Source organism: Lagenorhynchus albirostris, chromosome 6 (genome assembly GCF_949774975.1).
Source record: "Lagenorhynchus albirostris chromosome 6, mLagAlb1.1, whole genome shotgun sequence".
Taxonomy (NCBI): Eukaryota; Metazoa; Chordata; class Mammalia; order Artiodactyla; family Delphinidae; genus Lagenorhynchus; species Lagenorhynchus albirostris.
In genome coordinates this window covers 34,923,583-34,940,146 of record NC_083100.1, presented here as the reverse complement: position 1 = coordinate 34,940,146, position 16,564 = coordinate 34,923,583, and the positions used below count along the sequence as shown (strand labels likewise).

General features: G+C 41.5%; 2 protein-coding genes across 2 annotated transcripts in view; both read left to right on the top strand.

Moving 5' to 3' along the window:
* Positions 1–6,765, top strand: part of SGO2 (shugoshin 2) — a 29,944-nt gene extending 23,179 nt beyond the window's left edge. Inside the window, exon 10 of the mRNA XM_060151364.1 lies at positions 5,004–6,765. Within this exon, the coding sequence (XP_060007347.1) occupies positions 5,004–5,019 (16 nt within the window). The 3' untranslated portion in view covers positions 5,020–6,765. The remainder of the gene's footprint in view (positions 1–5,003) is intronic.
* A 3,309-nt stretch (positions 6,766–10,074) lies between these two features.
* The window catches only part of AOX1 (aldehyde oxidase 1), a 70,337-nt gene continuing 63,847 nt past the window's right edge, over positions 10,075–16,564 (top strand). The window contains exons 1-2 of the mRNA XM_060152363.1: positions 10,075–10,119; positions 16,241–16,298. Of these exons, the coding sequence (XP_060008346.1) occupies positions 10,075–10,119; positions 16,241–16,298 (103 nt within the window). The remainder of the gene's footprint in view (positions 10,120–16,240; positions 16,299–16,564) is intronic.

Genomic DNA, 16,564 nt, shown 5'->3' with positions numbered 1-16,564 from the left:
AGCTTTGAGAGTTATCAATATTTTACCATATTTACTTCCACTATCTGTTTTTTGTTGTTGTATCTTTAAAGCAAATCCCTAATATTGAGTCATTTAATTCCTAAAACACTTCTGTATATATCTCTAGAATATAAAAACTTAACAAAACTGGACAACAATGATCACAACTAACAAAATTATCAATAATTCCTCACTGTCATCTAATAGCAAATCCCAATTCACATTTCCTTGATTATGTCAAAAAATGTCCAAATGCCTTTTACATATGTTTTATTCAGAATCTTATTTTTCCAAGGATAAATGAAGTTGCTATTTCAGATAACCTGATCATATTTGAGATGGTATTTCCAAAAGGATAGAGAGAAATATCCTCAAATTTTCTCTTTGCATTTGTTTCAGTGTTTGCTTCTATAAAATTAAAAACATTGATCGTTTTTGACAGGTATTTTAAAACAATAACCAGCAGGTGGCAGCAATGCAAGAGAGGGTGCAAGAGAAGCCAGTTAACCAAGGGCTTTTTTAAAAAACAGCTTTATTGAGCTATAGTTCACATATCGTATGTTTCACCCATTTAAATGGTACAATTCAGTGGGTTTTAGTAGATTCACAGATACGCACACCATCATCACAGTCAATTTAAGAACGTTTCTTCATTTCAAAAAGAAACCCCATGCCCTTTAGCTGTCACTCCTGTATCTCCCAGCCCTAGACAACCAACCGATTACCTACTTTCTGTCTCTATAGACATCCTCTTCAGACATTTCATATGAATGAAATCATATAATATGTGGTCTTTGTGACTGGCTTCTTTCACTTAGCATAATGTTTTCAAGGTTCATCCCTGTTGTAGCATGAATGAGTAGTATTTCATTCCTTTTTATGACTAAATAAAATATTCTATTGTATATATACACCACATTTTATTTATCGGTTTGTCTTTTGATGATCATTTAGTTGTTTCCACCTTTTGGCTATTATAAATAATGCTCCTATAAACATTTGTGAGTTTTTTTGTGTACATGTGTTTTCATTTCTCTTGGGTATTTGCCTAATCGTGGAACTGCTGAGTCATATGTTAGCTATGTTTAATCGTTTGAGGAACTGCTAGACAGTTTTCCAAAGCTGCCGTACCATCTTATAGTCCCACCAACAGTGGGACTCTGTTGGGTCCTGATTTCTCTATATCCTCACCAGCACACTTGTTATTATTTGACTTTTTGATGCTTCTAGCCATACTAGTGAGTGCGAAGTGGTATCTTATTATGGTTTTGGTTTTCAGTTCCCTAATGACTAATGATGTTGAGCATCTTTTCATGTGCTTATTGGCCATTTTTATATCTTCTTTGGAGAAATATCTATTCAGATCCTTTGCCCTTTTTTCAGTTGGGTTATCTTTTTCCTATTGAGTTGTAAGTTAAACTTTTTATTTTGAACTAATTTTATACTTACCAAAAAGTTGTAAAAATAGTAAGAGGTTTCTCATATGTTCCTTACCCAGCTTTTCCCAATTCTAACATCTTACATACCTATACTACAATTATCAAAGCTAGAAAATTAGCAGTGGTACAATACAAGATCTGGGCACTAGGTATTCTCACTGCTTATGTTGTGTTGTATTATCTGTTGTTGCATAACAATATTATCATAAACCTGGTGGCTTAAAACAACACACATTTATTTTCTTTTGGTTTCTGTGGACCAGGAATCTGCACTTAGTTAGCTAAGTTGGGTGCTCTGCTTAGTGTCTCACAAACCTGTAATCACAGTGTCATCCAGGCTGATTTTCGTCCGGAGGCTCTCCTGGGGGAAAATCCGCCTCCAAGGTCACACAGATTGTTGGCAGAATTCATTTCCTTGTGGTTATAGGACAGAGGGCCCCAGCTTTTTTGCTGTTGGCTGGAGGCTATCCTCAGCTCCTAGAGACCACCATTAGCTCCTTGCCCCATGGGCCTCCCAACATGGCCACTTACTTCAAAACGAGAGAGAGTCTCTAGAGCAAATCCTCTGGCAAGATGGAGTGCTATAAAATGAAACATATACTCAAAAGGGAGACACCCCATCACTGTTGTCATTTCTGTTGGTCAGATGCAAGTCACAACTCCTGTCCATACTCAAGGAAAGGGTATTATACAAGGGCATGAACACCAGTAGGCAGGGATCGTGGCGGGGTCCTCCACAGAGTCTCTCTACCACAGGGACAATTGATATTAGGCCCCATCAGCAGACAGAGCTAGGAAATGTATGTATTATACTAATCCATGAATATGCATACTTTTATATTTATCTATCTGTGTGTATAGTGAAAACCTTGAGTTTAGACTGATACCTCTGATTCCTGTTCAACATCACAGGGTTCATTTTAGCTTTGCTTATTTGTAATTTCTTTCTCTATTGGTAAGTAGCTTGGCTCTCATTATCTATAACATATTTATTTATTTATTTGTTTGTTCAATTCTAGCATACACATAAAGTAGTTTCAGAATTGCTGACCCATATCCCTATGAGAAACATACTAACTAGATCATAACATTTAGGTACAGTTCTTTTTGTCTTAGGTTAGTTCTTTTCTTACCACCCACCTTCAACATAATTATGTTATTCATTTGTTATTGTTTGTATTCCATTTTCTTCTCCCACATCTTGGTAGGTTTAGTCATTTACTTTTGGAGTATGTGAGTCATTTCTTGGGTTGTACAAGTCAGAGCTATACAAAGTGGTATATGCAGAGAAGTGTCAACTACTTTCATTCCTGCTACCCCATTCCCATTACCCCTCCTTTCTATCCTATTTTCACCACCTCCTGTGGATAATCAGTTCCTTTAGTTTCTGGTTTATTGCCCCTGTGTTTCTTTTGCACAAATGAGCAGATATATGTATATCACCCTTTTTCTTACATAAAGGTAGCATACTTAACTACTTTTTTGGGCTTTGCTGCTTATCATTTAACAGTATGTTCTGGAAATCACTCCATATCAATTTGTAGAGACTTTTCTCATTCCTTTTTACTGCTGAATAATAATTAATTCTTTTAAAAGAGCTACCTATTCTAAACTAAATATAGCAAAATGCTGTAATGAAATAGTATTCTATTTTAGTTTAGATCTTCTGGGCATGCAGATTATCTGGTAATCAGTTTAGTTGGCAAAATTTTTTTTTTGCGATTCGCGGGCCTCTCACCGTTGTGGCCTCTCCCGTTGCGGAGCACAGGCTCCAGACGCGCAGGCTCAGTGGCCATGGCTCATGGGCCCAGCTGCCCCGCAGCATGTGGGATCTTCCCGGACCGGGGCACGAACCCATGTCCCGTGCATCGGCAGGCGGACTCTCAACCACTGCGCCACCAGGGAAGCCCAGCTGGCAAAATTTTTAAAAGCAAATATCACAATGTACATTAGTATAAATACTAAGAGTAATAACAATCCAGCTGCTGTTTTTTTCCTTTTGGATTGGGAATGGCATGCAGCAGGTACATCACAGCTTTTGATAGGCCCCCACTGAGGATAAATCCTGATGGAAACTGCTTACAGTATATTATGGAGTGGTCATCATAGGCATTGAGAGTAGGAGCAGCAGGAGTTACCAGGAAGGTAATACAAATATATTTTTTAAAGTCTTTATCTCTTAAGTCCCAAAGTACTGAATATAACAAAAGGGGACATTTTAAATAGTAAAAGCCCTAATCCACAAAGAGAATGTAATAGTTATGATATTTATGTACCAAATAGCAGAACAACTACTTTTATGAAGGAAAAACTACAGGAGATACATGGAAACAGATAGGAACACACTAATAAGTTTTAATATACTCAGTATAAAACAAATAAAGTGGGCAAAAAATAAGTAAGGAGATGGAAGGTCTAAACAACATAATGAATAGGGTAAATCTTATGTATACATATCAAACTCCACACTCTGATAAGAGAGAATACATATTCCTCTCAAGTGTTCATGGCACAATTACAAAAGCATATCCACACCATGCTATGAAAAACATATACCATGACTGAGTAAGGTTTATTCCAGGAATGCAAGGTTGGTTCAGTATTAGAAAACCTATCCTCATATACCATATTAATAAACCTAAGAAACTAAAGCATATGATTCTTTCATAGATGCTGAAAAAAGCCTTTGACAAAATTCAACAGTCACTCATGATTAAAACACTCGATAGACATTGAGGGCTACTTTCTTATAATGATAAATTGTATATACATACCTTAATCCTAAAGGCAGTATCTTGTTTAATGAGGAGACAATGGAGGTATTTCCATTTAAATTAGGAACAAGGCAAGAATGCCCACTGTTTCTGCTACTATTCAACAAGGGATTGATGAACTCAATTCAAAATGGTGGTTTCTTCTCAGGAGATGAGAGAACTGTGATCTCGTCTCACAAAAAGGAGCACACTGGAAAGGGGCACACTGGAGGCTTGTGAGGTGTGGTAAGAGTTTATTTTTTAACCTGGGTGTAGGTGTATCAGCATTTATTTGAGTTTTTAAATTGTACATTTTGGGCATCCCTGGTGGTGCAGTGGTTGAGAGTCCGCCTGCCGATGCAGGGGACATGGGTTCGTGCCCCGGGTCCGGGAAGATCCCACATGCCGCGGAGCGGCTGGGCCCGTGAGCCATGGCCGCTGAGCCTGCACGTCCGGAGCCTGTGCTCTGCAACCAGAGAGGCCACAACGGTGAGAGGCCCGCATACCAAAAAAAAAAAAAAAAATTGTACATTTTTATATATTCTTATTATGTATGCTAAAGTTCATTAATAAAAAGGAAATATATAGTAAATCATGAAATGTGTAAAATCTATGTTGATTAATTTCTCTTAAACCTTATTTATAATTCCCATTATCATAGAGTATTTTAAATATATGACGAAGCTTTGTGGTTTGAGGAAACTGCTTTCTACTGGTATGATGCAGCAATTTTCCTCTCCATACTTTGCAGCAAAAGCATTAACTTTAGGTTGTTATTATTGTTAATCTTCCTTTTTTTCCTACTTTGCAGGAAGATGAGAAGATGAGTGAATTTATACATTCTGGTTTTTCTGAATTCTCAAACCATAACAAGTCAAAACAAGGGTATAACTAAGATCAAGAAGATGAAACGTATGACAAAAAGTTTTGGGGTTTTTTTTCTTTTTCATTTTCTGCCTTTTCATGGAGTGTTTATTCTTATGTATAGATAATATGCATAAAATAGCTATTTTGTAATACAAACCTTTTAAAATTATTATGGTCATCCTATAACATCTTCCTGCTCATTTAAGCTCCTTTCAACCAAACAACCTTTAAGTAAACAATAGCTATTAGCCTTTTAACCAAATAAAATGTATTATAAATACTTTTGTAGTGGTTACCTTGTTGTACACCAAGCTATCTTGTTTTGTTTTGTTTTTAAAACCATTCAGTAAATGTGAACACCTGTAAGATTTTAAAAGTCACCTTCTGCCCTGGCCAGTTGTCTTTCACCCTCCGTTCTTCAACTTTCAAGATTACTTCTTCAATTGCAGCTTCTGTATTACTTCCATTATATGTAATCTGATGAGGGGTTGGCTGAGGGGTTAACCTCTCAGGCTCTTTTGAATTTGGTTTTTATAACTTTAAGTAGTAAATCCTATTCCTATCTGAGGTTAATGAACATAGCTTACTGTATTCAGATGACTAGTCAAATTCTATTCTGCCTATATGGAAAAGTTTTCTTAGACAATATCCGACAACGAAAAGGGTGGGCCCAGAAATCTGCATTTTTAACAAACACTGCAGATAATTCTGGGGCAGATTGTCCTAGGACCAAACTTTGAGAAACTGCTGTAGGACTACAGAGTCCCACAGAACTTACTCATTATCAACAGTGTTGGCTGAATGGAGGCTAGAGGCTTTATTAAAGGAACAGTTTACACAGTGGTTAAGAGCTTGGCATCCTGACAGTCTGTTCCTTTCCTGTACTCCTATTACTTTAAGGCTTCAGACCTCCTAGAGTCATTCTCTGGTATTATGTTTCCTATTGTTTAGTTCTATTTTTTTCTCTTTTCCATGAGGTTTGTCTTTTCTTTTTTTCTGTTCCCATGCAAATTATTTTTCATTGTATGTATCACACTTATAAACCTTTTCTTTTATTGTTGGCGGAATTTGGTCACAGCAAGAAACAAATTTCCTATTCCCATATTATAAAGACATTTACCCATGGTTCCATTTTGTTTTTACATTTAAATTTCTGATTCATATGGATTTTGTTTCATGGTGTGAGATAGGAATGCAATTTTGACCTTTTTCCAAATGATTCCCCATTAATTAAAAAGTCTGTGTTTTCCACTACTGATTTGAAGTGCCGCCTTTTTCAATGTTGTATTTCCATGTACACTTACATTTATTTCTCAATTTTCTGTTCCCTTTACTTGTCTGTGTTTCTTTTGATGCCCCACTACCATCCTCTTTAAATTATAGAGACTTTGTGGGAGTTTCAAAGTTTCCCTCATGGATGTTTTCCACATTTCTTGATGCCTAGGCATTCTCTCTTTTTTCCTGGTAATATAAATGGGAAATAAACTCTGTTATTGTTGCAGTATTTTCTAGATCTATCTCCTGAAAACCAAGCTATCTTTACTCCCTTTTTCTCCCCAATTCTTAATGCCTCTTGTTGCTTTCTCTTGTCTAACTGCATGGCTGCTACCTTATGTTAAATGTTAAATAGCAGTGACAATAGTGGGTATCCTTGTCTTGTTCATGATTTTCATGGGAATGCCTCTGGTTTTATCCCATTAAGTAAGATGCTGTGGTTTGAGCTGGTTCTGTATGTTTATAGTCACATTAAACTATTATCTATTGATTATTATTTTATTGATTGCTTTTTAAAAAAATTATGAATGAATGTTGTTTTGTCAAGTGACTTTTGGCGCTGATGGAGACTATTAGTTAGGGTCCAGCCAAGAGATAAAAACCACAGATATACTGGGCTTCCCTGGTGGCGCAGTGGTTGGGAGTCCGCCTGCCGATGCAGGGGGCACGGGTTCGTGTCCCGGTCCGGGAAGATCCCACATGCCGCGGAGTGGCTGGGCCCGTGAGCCATGGCCGCTGAGCCTGCGCGTCCGGAGCCTGTGCTCCGCAACGGGAGAGGCCACAGCAGTGGGGGGCCCGCGTACCACAAAAAAAACCCCACAGATATAAATTGTTAACCATATTCTAGAGAATTGAACAAGAACTGAAACGGCAAAAGGGACTAGGGGAGTATCATAGAGGAAGTAACTATGGGAAGCACCCACCATCTCTGAGGCTGAGGGAACACAGAGAAAAGGATGGAAGTATTGAACCTTAAAGACTTAGAGGAAGACTTTCAGGAAGACTTTAAAGGCTTAGAGGACTCTAGGGGGAGGGTGTGCAACTGGTTGGTGCTGTTTCCCTGAAGGGCTACACAAGACTGGCCCGATAATGTGGAAAAGCCGCGAATTGGAGCCAGCTGTGGCTGCTGAAGTCAGTTGTTCCCGCCGCGTGAACCACTCTGTGGTGACCCTGACAGGAACAGGAAGCAAACAGGAACAGCAAATGTCCCTCTCCTCCATCCTTCCAGTTCCCCTCTATCACCTATCGCCAGAGACTGGAAGGGAACGTGGCAGAGGAGAAATGTGGTTTGTCAAGGCTTAGCCTTAAAGTGGAGTAGAGAAGTGTGGATTTGAAGTCAAAACATAATAGCTTAATATGAATCAGCACAAAAGAGATATATGATTATCCTCCTTTGATATATTCACATAGTGAACTATATTCATTAATTTGTTGATCCTGAAACAAATTCTTGCTCTTGTGGAATAAACCCCACTTCTTAATGTGTGCCAGCTCTTGTCTCAGCTCTAAGCCCATCTCTATACTTAGCCGTGTGATGCCAGAACTCTGCAAATCACGCTTCTTCTTTGCTAGCTGACTTTGAAGCTTCTGTCAATAGGGGACGATAGAGAGATGGAAAGTCATGTGAAATCTGAGTGCCCACTGACCCCCGGAAGCCCTTTTCCTACATCCTGAGGTATTAACAGCAGCTGAGCAGTGCCCTCCCCTCAGAGGTCTCCTCTTAAGTTTCCAAGTTCTAATAATCCCAGCCTCTTCCTTTTTTCCCCGGGGAGGTTCCTGTTCATTGCTGGAGGGAATGCAAAATGATACAACATTTATAGAAAAAGTTTTGACAATATCTAGCAAAATTATTCAATACATATGCGTATAAAATCATTTGACGCAGCAATCCCACTTTTAGGAAACTATACCAAAAATTCTCTTGAAAAGAATACAAAAATTTCACTGTGGTATGGTTTGTAATAACAACAACAAAAAGGAACAACATAAGTAGCAATAGGGAGCAGCTAACTTGAAAAACAAGTGAAAATGAAAACTATCAAGATGGTGACAAACAGAGATAACTGACCTTAGAAAAAGAATTTTAAATATGTATCTTTATTAGGGTATACTCTAAGAATAAAAGAACTGTAAAGAAATCTTAAACTTTTATTCACTAACCTTATTGTGGCCATAGTATTGATGTGGTTGTTTTGAAATCGATCTAAGGACAAGATAAAGCAATTATGTTGAAGTTTTAGAACCAAGATTTTTGGCATAAGCGAAAAGAGATACAATTGTAAAACCCAAGATGGTTAAAAAAAATTGAACCTGAATTAAATCAAGGCTTTAGATCCGTAAGCAGGGTACAAGAAGTCAGTAGCATGGAGGAACAAAGAACACCAGGGAGAAGCAACCAGTCACATTCAAAATGTGGTTCATTCTATAGGACAACTGACCTAGGTTTCTTCTTCAAAGCATTGATAGCTTTAGAAAGGAGGAGTGGATGAGGAGACTATTCTAGATTTAAAAAGACTGAAGAGACAACAAGGACGTACATCAAGTAGAAACCAAATGTAAAAAGACATTTTTTTAAGACACTGGGAAATTTGAAGATATTAAAATACTCATTTTGTTATATTTGATAATGGCATTTTCCTTTGTAAGAACAAAAATTTTAATGTATACTGAAGTATTTAGGGGTAAAATAATGTGCTTGACATTGGCTTTAAAATACTCCAGAAGAGACATGGGAGTGTGGAAAAATCTTGCGAATTTTTAAAGCTCAGTGAGTCAGGTGTATGGGGATGCTAGTTGTACTCTTTTGTGTACAAATTTTAGAAATTTTCACAATAACGTATACGTTTACATAAATGAGATGGCAAATGTTCTAGGTATGTTAAGAGAAGTCTGGAAAAGAGTGTGAGTCCATTTGAGCTTTTAAAAGGTGTTATAGTGCAGATTTCAAAAATGTAAAAATAGACCCAGAAAGTTAACAGTGGTAAGTTCTAAGTTGTGGACACAGGTGACTTTTCTTTTTATGCTTTTCAGTATTTTCCAAGTTTTATTTTTAAAAAGTTTTTCAAGATGTTTTACATCACTATTGACACTCATCAGATAAACTTTATAGTGATTTACTGGATAAACTGAATAACGATAAAACTTAAAAAAGATAGTTTATATCAAGGTAGCTCTTGATATAAAAAACTGGAATAATTGTTTGTAAAACTGTGAGGTAAAGTTGTAAAACCATCCATTGTCCTTAAGTTTCTTTCCTGCAAAGCTGGAATGAATGTGATTGTTTATCAACTATTAAAAGTACAGGATGAGGCAGGCGTGGTGGCATGAAAGGTACAAAAAAAACCCCTACTGTTCCCGGACTTCAAATCTAGCTGGAAAGTCATTAAAATATGTACTAATATAAGAGACCGTAGAGAGTCACAGGACCCGCCCTACCTGCTAAGAGGCGGGGGAGTGGGGCGCAGACGCCCACCGCCGCAGGCGAGGGAACGAGGGTCTCAGCCAATGGTCTCAGGCCGGAGGGAGCGCGGCGGTGACGTCCTGATATCCGGGGGGAGAGCTTCCCTGGCCGGGCGCTCACAGCACTTTGGATCTTAATTGGGACTTTATCCCTCGGCGGTGGCTGGACTTTAGGCTTCTGCAGCCCGGTCTGCGTCGTCGTGTCGGGTCCCAGGTGCCGGCGACTCTTCCTCGGGATCCTCGGACCGCGGGCCTGCGCGGTGGGACCGCGGGACGCCACCATGGACGGGACGACCGAGCTGCTCTTCTACGTGAACGGCCGCAAGGTGAGCGCGCCCCGGGGCTGCCCGGCCGGTGCCGCCGGGCCTCCCCGGGGCTGGAGCGCTGCTCACGCGCCGGGCCCTGGACTGCACGCGGGTTTGCCTGCGCGTCGGGGCACGGAAAGGATGCGTCTTAAGGGACTGCCTGGATCTTTGGGTTCCGCCTTCCTCATGTTCCTTTTTCCTCTCCTTCCAAGACGCACAGTAGCAACCGCACCCCACCCCATAAACAGGAAGAGAAATGACTGTCCTTATTCGGCAGAGTCAGCGCTCCCAAATCTTCCCTCCGTCAAACCCACCCCCAAACGGGAACGTCTTTCATTAGGCTTCAGCTCTTGGGTGTGTTTGGATGAGCAGAGAGCGGTTTGGAGTCAGGACAGGACCACAGAGATGAATTCATTGAGACCTCTCACTCCCATCGTTTCCAAAGTCACAGCTAGTTCCTGGCAGCGCTGAACCGACACCCTCCTCTGGGGACTCGAAGGTCCTTAGTGGGTCCACTGCTGGCGCGGCAGCTGCCCTCTCAGAAGCCGTGCTGGCTCTGCAGATCCTCTGGGGCAGTTCCAGCGATTGTCCGATGTTTGGAGGCAGCAAAGCGCCCGGGGAATCCTTTAAAACACTCCCACGGACGTGACCATAGATTGCTCACTCTTCATGTTGTCCCAGCATATTGCCTCCACTTTGCAAGGGGGAAACTGAGGCAGGAGTGTTAAAGGGCTTCCTTAAGAGCAGACAAAGGAGCAAGGGCCGTGATAGCGGCCTTTCCACACGCCGGCGCCTTCAGAGCCGCCCTGTGATCCCTGCTTCTGGGCCGGGATAGGCCGACTTTCCCTGACTGGCACAGGGACTCACCAGAAAGCTAAGGAAGGTCAAGCATCAGGGCCTCTCACTTGTGAAGCCTCTTCTAAAGCCCTGAGCCTAATTTCGAATTTGGATTTTGTATTATTTTTCTTAAAGAGGATTCCCTCCCCCAAACTGTGCAAGTTCTAGGCCCTATAAAACCTTCCTCTGTTGCTGCTGCCTGGATTTCACCCTGGGTAAGATGAGCTTGTTTTTCCTGAACTGTGTTGGGGGCCGTTAGGACCCCCTCGCAGGACTGCTATGAGCGTGAACCATGATAAGGGCGAGGATGGCAGATGGGAGTTGGGTTTGAAGTGATCACGTGATGTCATTTTTTTTTTCTTTTGCATAACTGAATGGTATAGTAGACACAGCTCTGGCCTTTATATTTGGACAAACAAGTATTCATTTCCAGCTCCAATTCTTATGGAGACAACCTAACCTAGCCTCAGTTCCTCTGTTAAAGAGAGATAATACTGCCTACTTCACAAAGAGTGATGGTGAGTTTTTAATCCGTTTATTTAAGGACCTGCTATATGCCAGTGTTCCAGTGCCCTCAGGGGACACAACAGAGCACAGAAATGACCAAGTCCCTGTCTGCACGGAGTTTATGTTGTGCTGGGGAGACAGACAACAAGCATATAAATAAATAGAAATGTATCAAGCCAGGCAGTGATAATACCAGGATAAAAAATAAAGCAGGGTGAGGGGCCGGAGAGTGGCGAGAGCTGGTTCTTCAGGCGGGATGGATGTTTAAGACTTTCTGAGAGGCTGATATTTGAGTGGTGGCCAGTACGAAGTGAGGAACAGACATCTGAGGGAAAAGCATTCCAGACCGAGGGAGCGGAGGTGCAGAGATCCTCAGACACGAGGATTTCTTCGTGCTTGGGGGGTTAGCAAGGAGGCTGGTGGGGCTGGAGATGTGGCCAGGGGCTTTGGAGGAGATGGTAGGGTTTTGGTTAAAGGAGGAAACAGGTGTTTGAGTCTACCTTCTTCTCCCCCTCCTCCCTCCCCTGCTCCCAAACAAACTGTAGTGGAACTTTTAACAGAATGGCTAATAATAGTTTGTGCTCTGTTGATTTTTTTTTTTTTTTTTTTTTTTTTGCGGTACACGGGCCTCTCACTGTTGTTGCCTCTCCTGTTGTGGAGCGCAGGCTCCGGACGCGCAGGCTCAGCAGCCATGGCTCATGGGCCCAGCCGCTTTGCGGCATGTGGGATCTTCCCGGACCGGGGCACGAACCCGCGTCCCCTGCATCGGCAGGCGGACTCTCAACCACTGCGCCACCAGGAAGCTCTGTTGACTTTTAAAAATAGATAAGCTGGTTCTTATCTATGGGCTTGTTTTATCTATGAGCCAAAAGTCCTGTGATCATTTGGAAAGTGCAGGCTAGAAATATTGATTTAGTTTTTGCAATTACCCTGTTAAAAGAAATTATGTCACCCCTTCCCTTTCCTGCCCCTCCCTTCCAAATTCTGTTAGGTGTGTGCTTCAATCCCAGCAAGGAAGCCTGATTGCCACATGGATAGAATTAGAATAAAGTCTCTGGTTCAGAGGGCAAGTGGATGTCGAGAAAAGTGAGAGAAGAAAGCCACCAGGAGAGGGGGTATTGAAGTCAAACATAACCTCTGGGATTAAAATCCTGCCCTTGAAAGGAAGCTTTGAAGCCAGTTAGGAGATTCTGGGTGATGTGATTGGCCTCCAGTCTGGGTTTTTTGCAGAATCCCCCCAAGTCACCAAAAGGTGTCGTTGGGTAGGGGCTAAGGCCATGCAGGTTGGTCAGAGATCGAGCTGCAGAGAGATTTCTGAAATCTTACTCGCTTCACCAGCAGCCTCCAAAGCAGGTGACTCAGTTAACATGGAGTTTGCGGGAGGCAGAGCCCAGGAATAAATTACATCCTAGATGCCACTCTCAACACATCTCAGGAACCGTAGCAACTCATTTTAGGAAGCAGTGAGGTGTAGAGATCAAAGGTGTGGGCTTTGGAAATGGTTAGGCATGGATTTGAGTCCTGTGCTGTCTGCTCTAACGCTCAGCAGCTCTGGGGCCTTGAGCAAGTATCCTCATTGGTTGTCCCCTCAGGCCTCTTTCCGTCTTTCTCTCCTCACCATGTCCCACAATACACACCTCTTCTGTCTTCTTCCTCTCAGCTTTCCTTGTTTTCTGTTCTTTTACCCCTTTCTCTCTCCTCCTGATCTCTTTCTCTTTCTTCTTTCTGCCTCTGTCTTGTATCCGGCAAGGCCCCCTTCATGCACTAGTCACAAGCCCTGCACAGAGGAAAGTGATTTGTCAACCTTGTGCAATGTGAACTTATCTCCCAAAGGGCCAGTGGAAATACAGAGGGACACATGCCACCCTTGCAACATGCAAGGCTTTACTGAGACAAAAACATGCAATGACCCTGAGCTGAGAGCTGGCATCATTTCTCCCAACCAGAGTCAGTGAGAATAACTCTGTTCGTCATTCCCTCCCTCCCTCTCCACCCCCTGCCAGCTACCATCTGAGTCCTGACCTCCCTGTTTCACTCCAAGACCTGCCGGGACAGGGTACGTGCCAGATCCCTGCCCCACTTCCCTCCTCCCAATGTGCCATCCACCAAATCAAGAAAAGTAAACGCATTTCAAGCCAGGGGCACTTTGAGCCAAAGTCCGATCTCTTGAGACATCTCTGGGAACAAATACCCAAGCAAGCCAGGCCTGCTCTTCCATTAATTCCTTATGAAAATACTAATATCTCTCAAGCCTGAAGTGCTCTTTATTACCCAGATCCTGTCTCTCCATTAAAATTGGGCTTCTGAGGATTCATCATCATATGTATGAATTAGAATTAGTTTCACCTGCAAATGGCACAAATTCAAAACTAAGTTAGTTCAAAAAAGATATAATTCATGTTTACTTTTACATAAAGGATACTGTATCTGGGGATAGACATTGCAGAGCTGGTCTAGAAGCTTCTTGGTGTCATCTGAGACCCAAGTTTCTTTTCTTTTTTTTCCCCTGATGCCGTTAATGTGTTGCCTTATGGTCTAAAATGGTTGCTGGCATTCTAGCCACGTCATCTTTATTACAGGCAGCAGGAAGGAAGAAATGGAGAAAGCATGCTGAGATAGACAATCAGTAGTTTCTGCCACCATTACTGGTTCTTCTGTTTTTCTTTCTTTTCTTCTGTTCATAAGTCCCAGCCTGTGAGAAATCATCCCTCCTTTCTTAGTGTTCTCATAGCAAATTGTACATATCAAGTTATTCATTTAGATTAATTAACATTTATTATGTCCTTATCATATATCCCCAGCACCTAGTTCAGTGTTTGACATAAAGAATAATGGAAGGTGGTTTCTCTCAGGATCAAGAGAGGCTTATACATAAACAACTAATTATGCTGCAGAGTAACACGTTCTGTGAAAGATGGGTAGATGTTGACCATGGGAGCACAGAGGAGGACGGTTTCTTGGAGCAGAGAGTGGGAAGGATATATTAAATGGCAGCAAATCCCACAGGAGAAAACACTTGAGCAGGGCTTTGAGTGGCATACAAACTTCTGCTAAGTAGAGAAAAGAGGGAGGACTTTCAGGACAGAGGGAATCCTATAAGCAAATGTAGTTAAGGGTAAAAGTCCCTGCACTGCTGGGACCAGCCAGTTCTCCCATGTGACCAGAGTTCAAGATGCATGGGTTGAATGACAAATGATGGGAAGTTTCTCAAAGAGGCCTTGTAGGCTATGCTAAGGAGTTTGAATTTCTTCTTGTGTTCCAGGAGCTCTTGAGTAGAAATTCACCTAAGACCCACTCAGTGTATTCATTAAAGATGCACATTTTCTGGTTCCCTCTCCCAGAAATCCTGATTCGATAGGGGTTTCATTTTAACAAGCACCCTGAGTGATTCAGGAATTCCCAGCAGAGCAGTTTGGCATCCAGGAGCCAGTGTTGGATTTAGGCAGATACAGGACATGATCAGACTTGGATTTTAGAGAGGTTGCTCCAGTGGTGGTATAGAGGGGGGCATTGCAGGTGCCCGGAATGGAGGCAGGAGACCTGTTAGGCAGCTGTTATCATTGTTCAGGCTGGAGGTAATAAGGGTGGATTTCAGGGAGTGACAGTAGAAGTGAAGGGTGTTTAGAGAATTGTTTTGGAAGTTTAAATGGCAGGACTTGGTGATGCTGACTGTGGTAGATTGAAGGAAAGAAAATGTCGCAGTTAGCGCAGTTTTTTAAGCTTAGGTGACCCAGCAGATGGTAAGGCTATTAAACAAGTTAGGGAAAAGAAAGGAAGAAGTAAGTTTGGGAAATAAAGAGTTCCATTTGAGGACCAATTTAGTTAGGGATGCCTGGGGACGTCCCACAGTTTTCCTTGTATTCTAGTATGTACACACACACACACACACACACACACACATAATCACTTGTCTGTTACCATATTGCACATTCCTCTAGGGCACAGATCTGACCTTGGTAATTGGCACGTACCTCACTTTGCCCGGCCTGTGGCCACTTAGAATTGAGGGTGAGGAAGCATGTGTCCCCTCGTCACCTACTTTCCAGAAGGGAAAATTAGTATAACATGGTGAAGGATGATTTCTAGTTCTGAAATTGTGAAGCAAATCATGCTTCTATTTGTAAATGTAAAAGAAATCCAAATTTGTCATCAAAAAAGAGAAAACATGATCACTTTGGAAAACATAACCAATCGTGACATTTCAGTCATGCCATCCATTGGGTGCTGCTGTCCTAACTGCCATGCTGCTAGGCTGCCCACACAAACTTACTTCTTAAGTGTGTCTTTGCTTGCACATCTTTGTATCATCCTTTGTCTCTTAGATTTGGGAGCCATGGTTGGTTGTGATCTCTTCCTGGAAACTGTAATTCTTTGAACATGGTGAACAAATAAGTCTTTAAAAAAAACTATATCAATTTCTCAGAGACTATTCTAGTCCAGGAGACCTCCCCCACCTCTCTCTTTCTCTTTCTCCCGCTCTTATATTCAGTTCTACTGTTATCTTTACCCTCACTTGCTTCAGACTTTCTAGGAGAAGTTGAACAGGAGTCAGTAATGTTTTGTTAGTAGAAACAACCACCGCCTTAGAGAACAGTGATAATTCAGGACCAAGAACAGTGGCAGAGTAGTGGCCGGGGCTCAAGATGTAGACTTCACACTTCAGAGAGGTGATTTGTATATTCCGTAAACATTAAATCAAGTTTAGAATATGAGTAGAAGAGTGCATGTTCATGAAATCACCGATGTAAATATTCTAGTTCTCTCAGCTTTGTGAGTTAAACTCTTTCTTTTGGTACAGGTGATAGAAAAAAATGTCGATCCTGAAACAATGCTGTTACCATATCTGAGGAAGAAGCGTATCCTTTGCTTTGAGTATGCATATGTGTGTATGTGTGTATATCCCTGATATCCTCATCAAATATTATTTCAAGTATCTTTTTAGAGCCACAATGAGTCATATTCCCTACTGGGGTTTTATGTTCATCTTTAAGAAAGTCCTAGATTGGAGTTTTGTAGGCAGTGAACAATTGTGCTTATCAGAGAACCAAGTTCTTTCTAATCTCTGTTTCGGCATTAAATATATTGAATAAAATGGAGAAGCTAACAATGGGAATTAAAACAA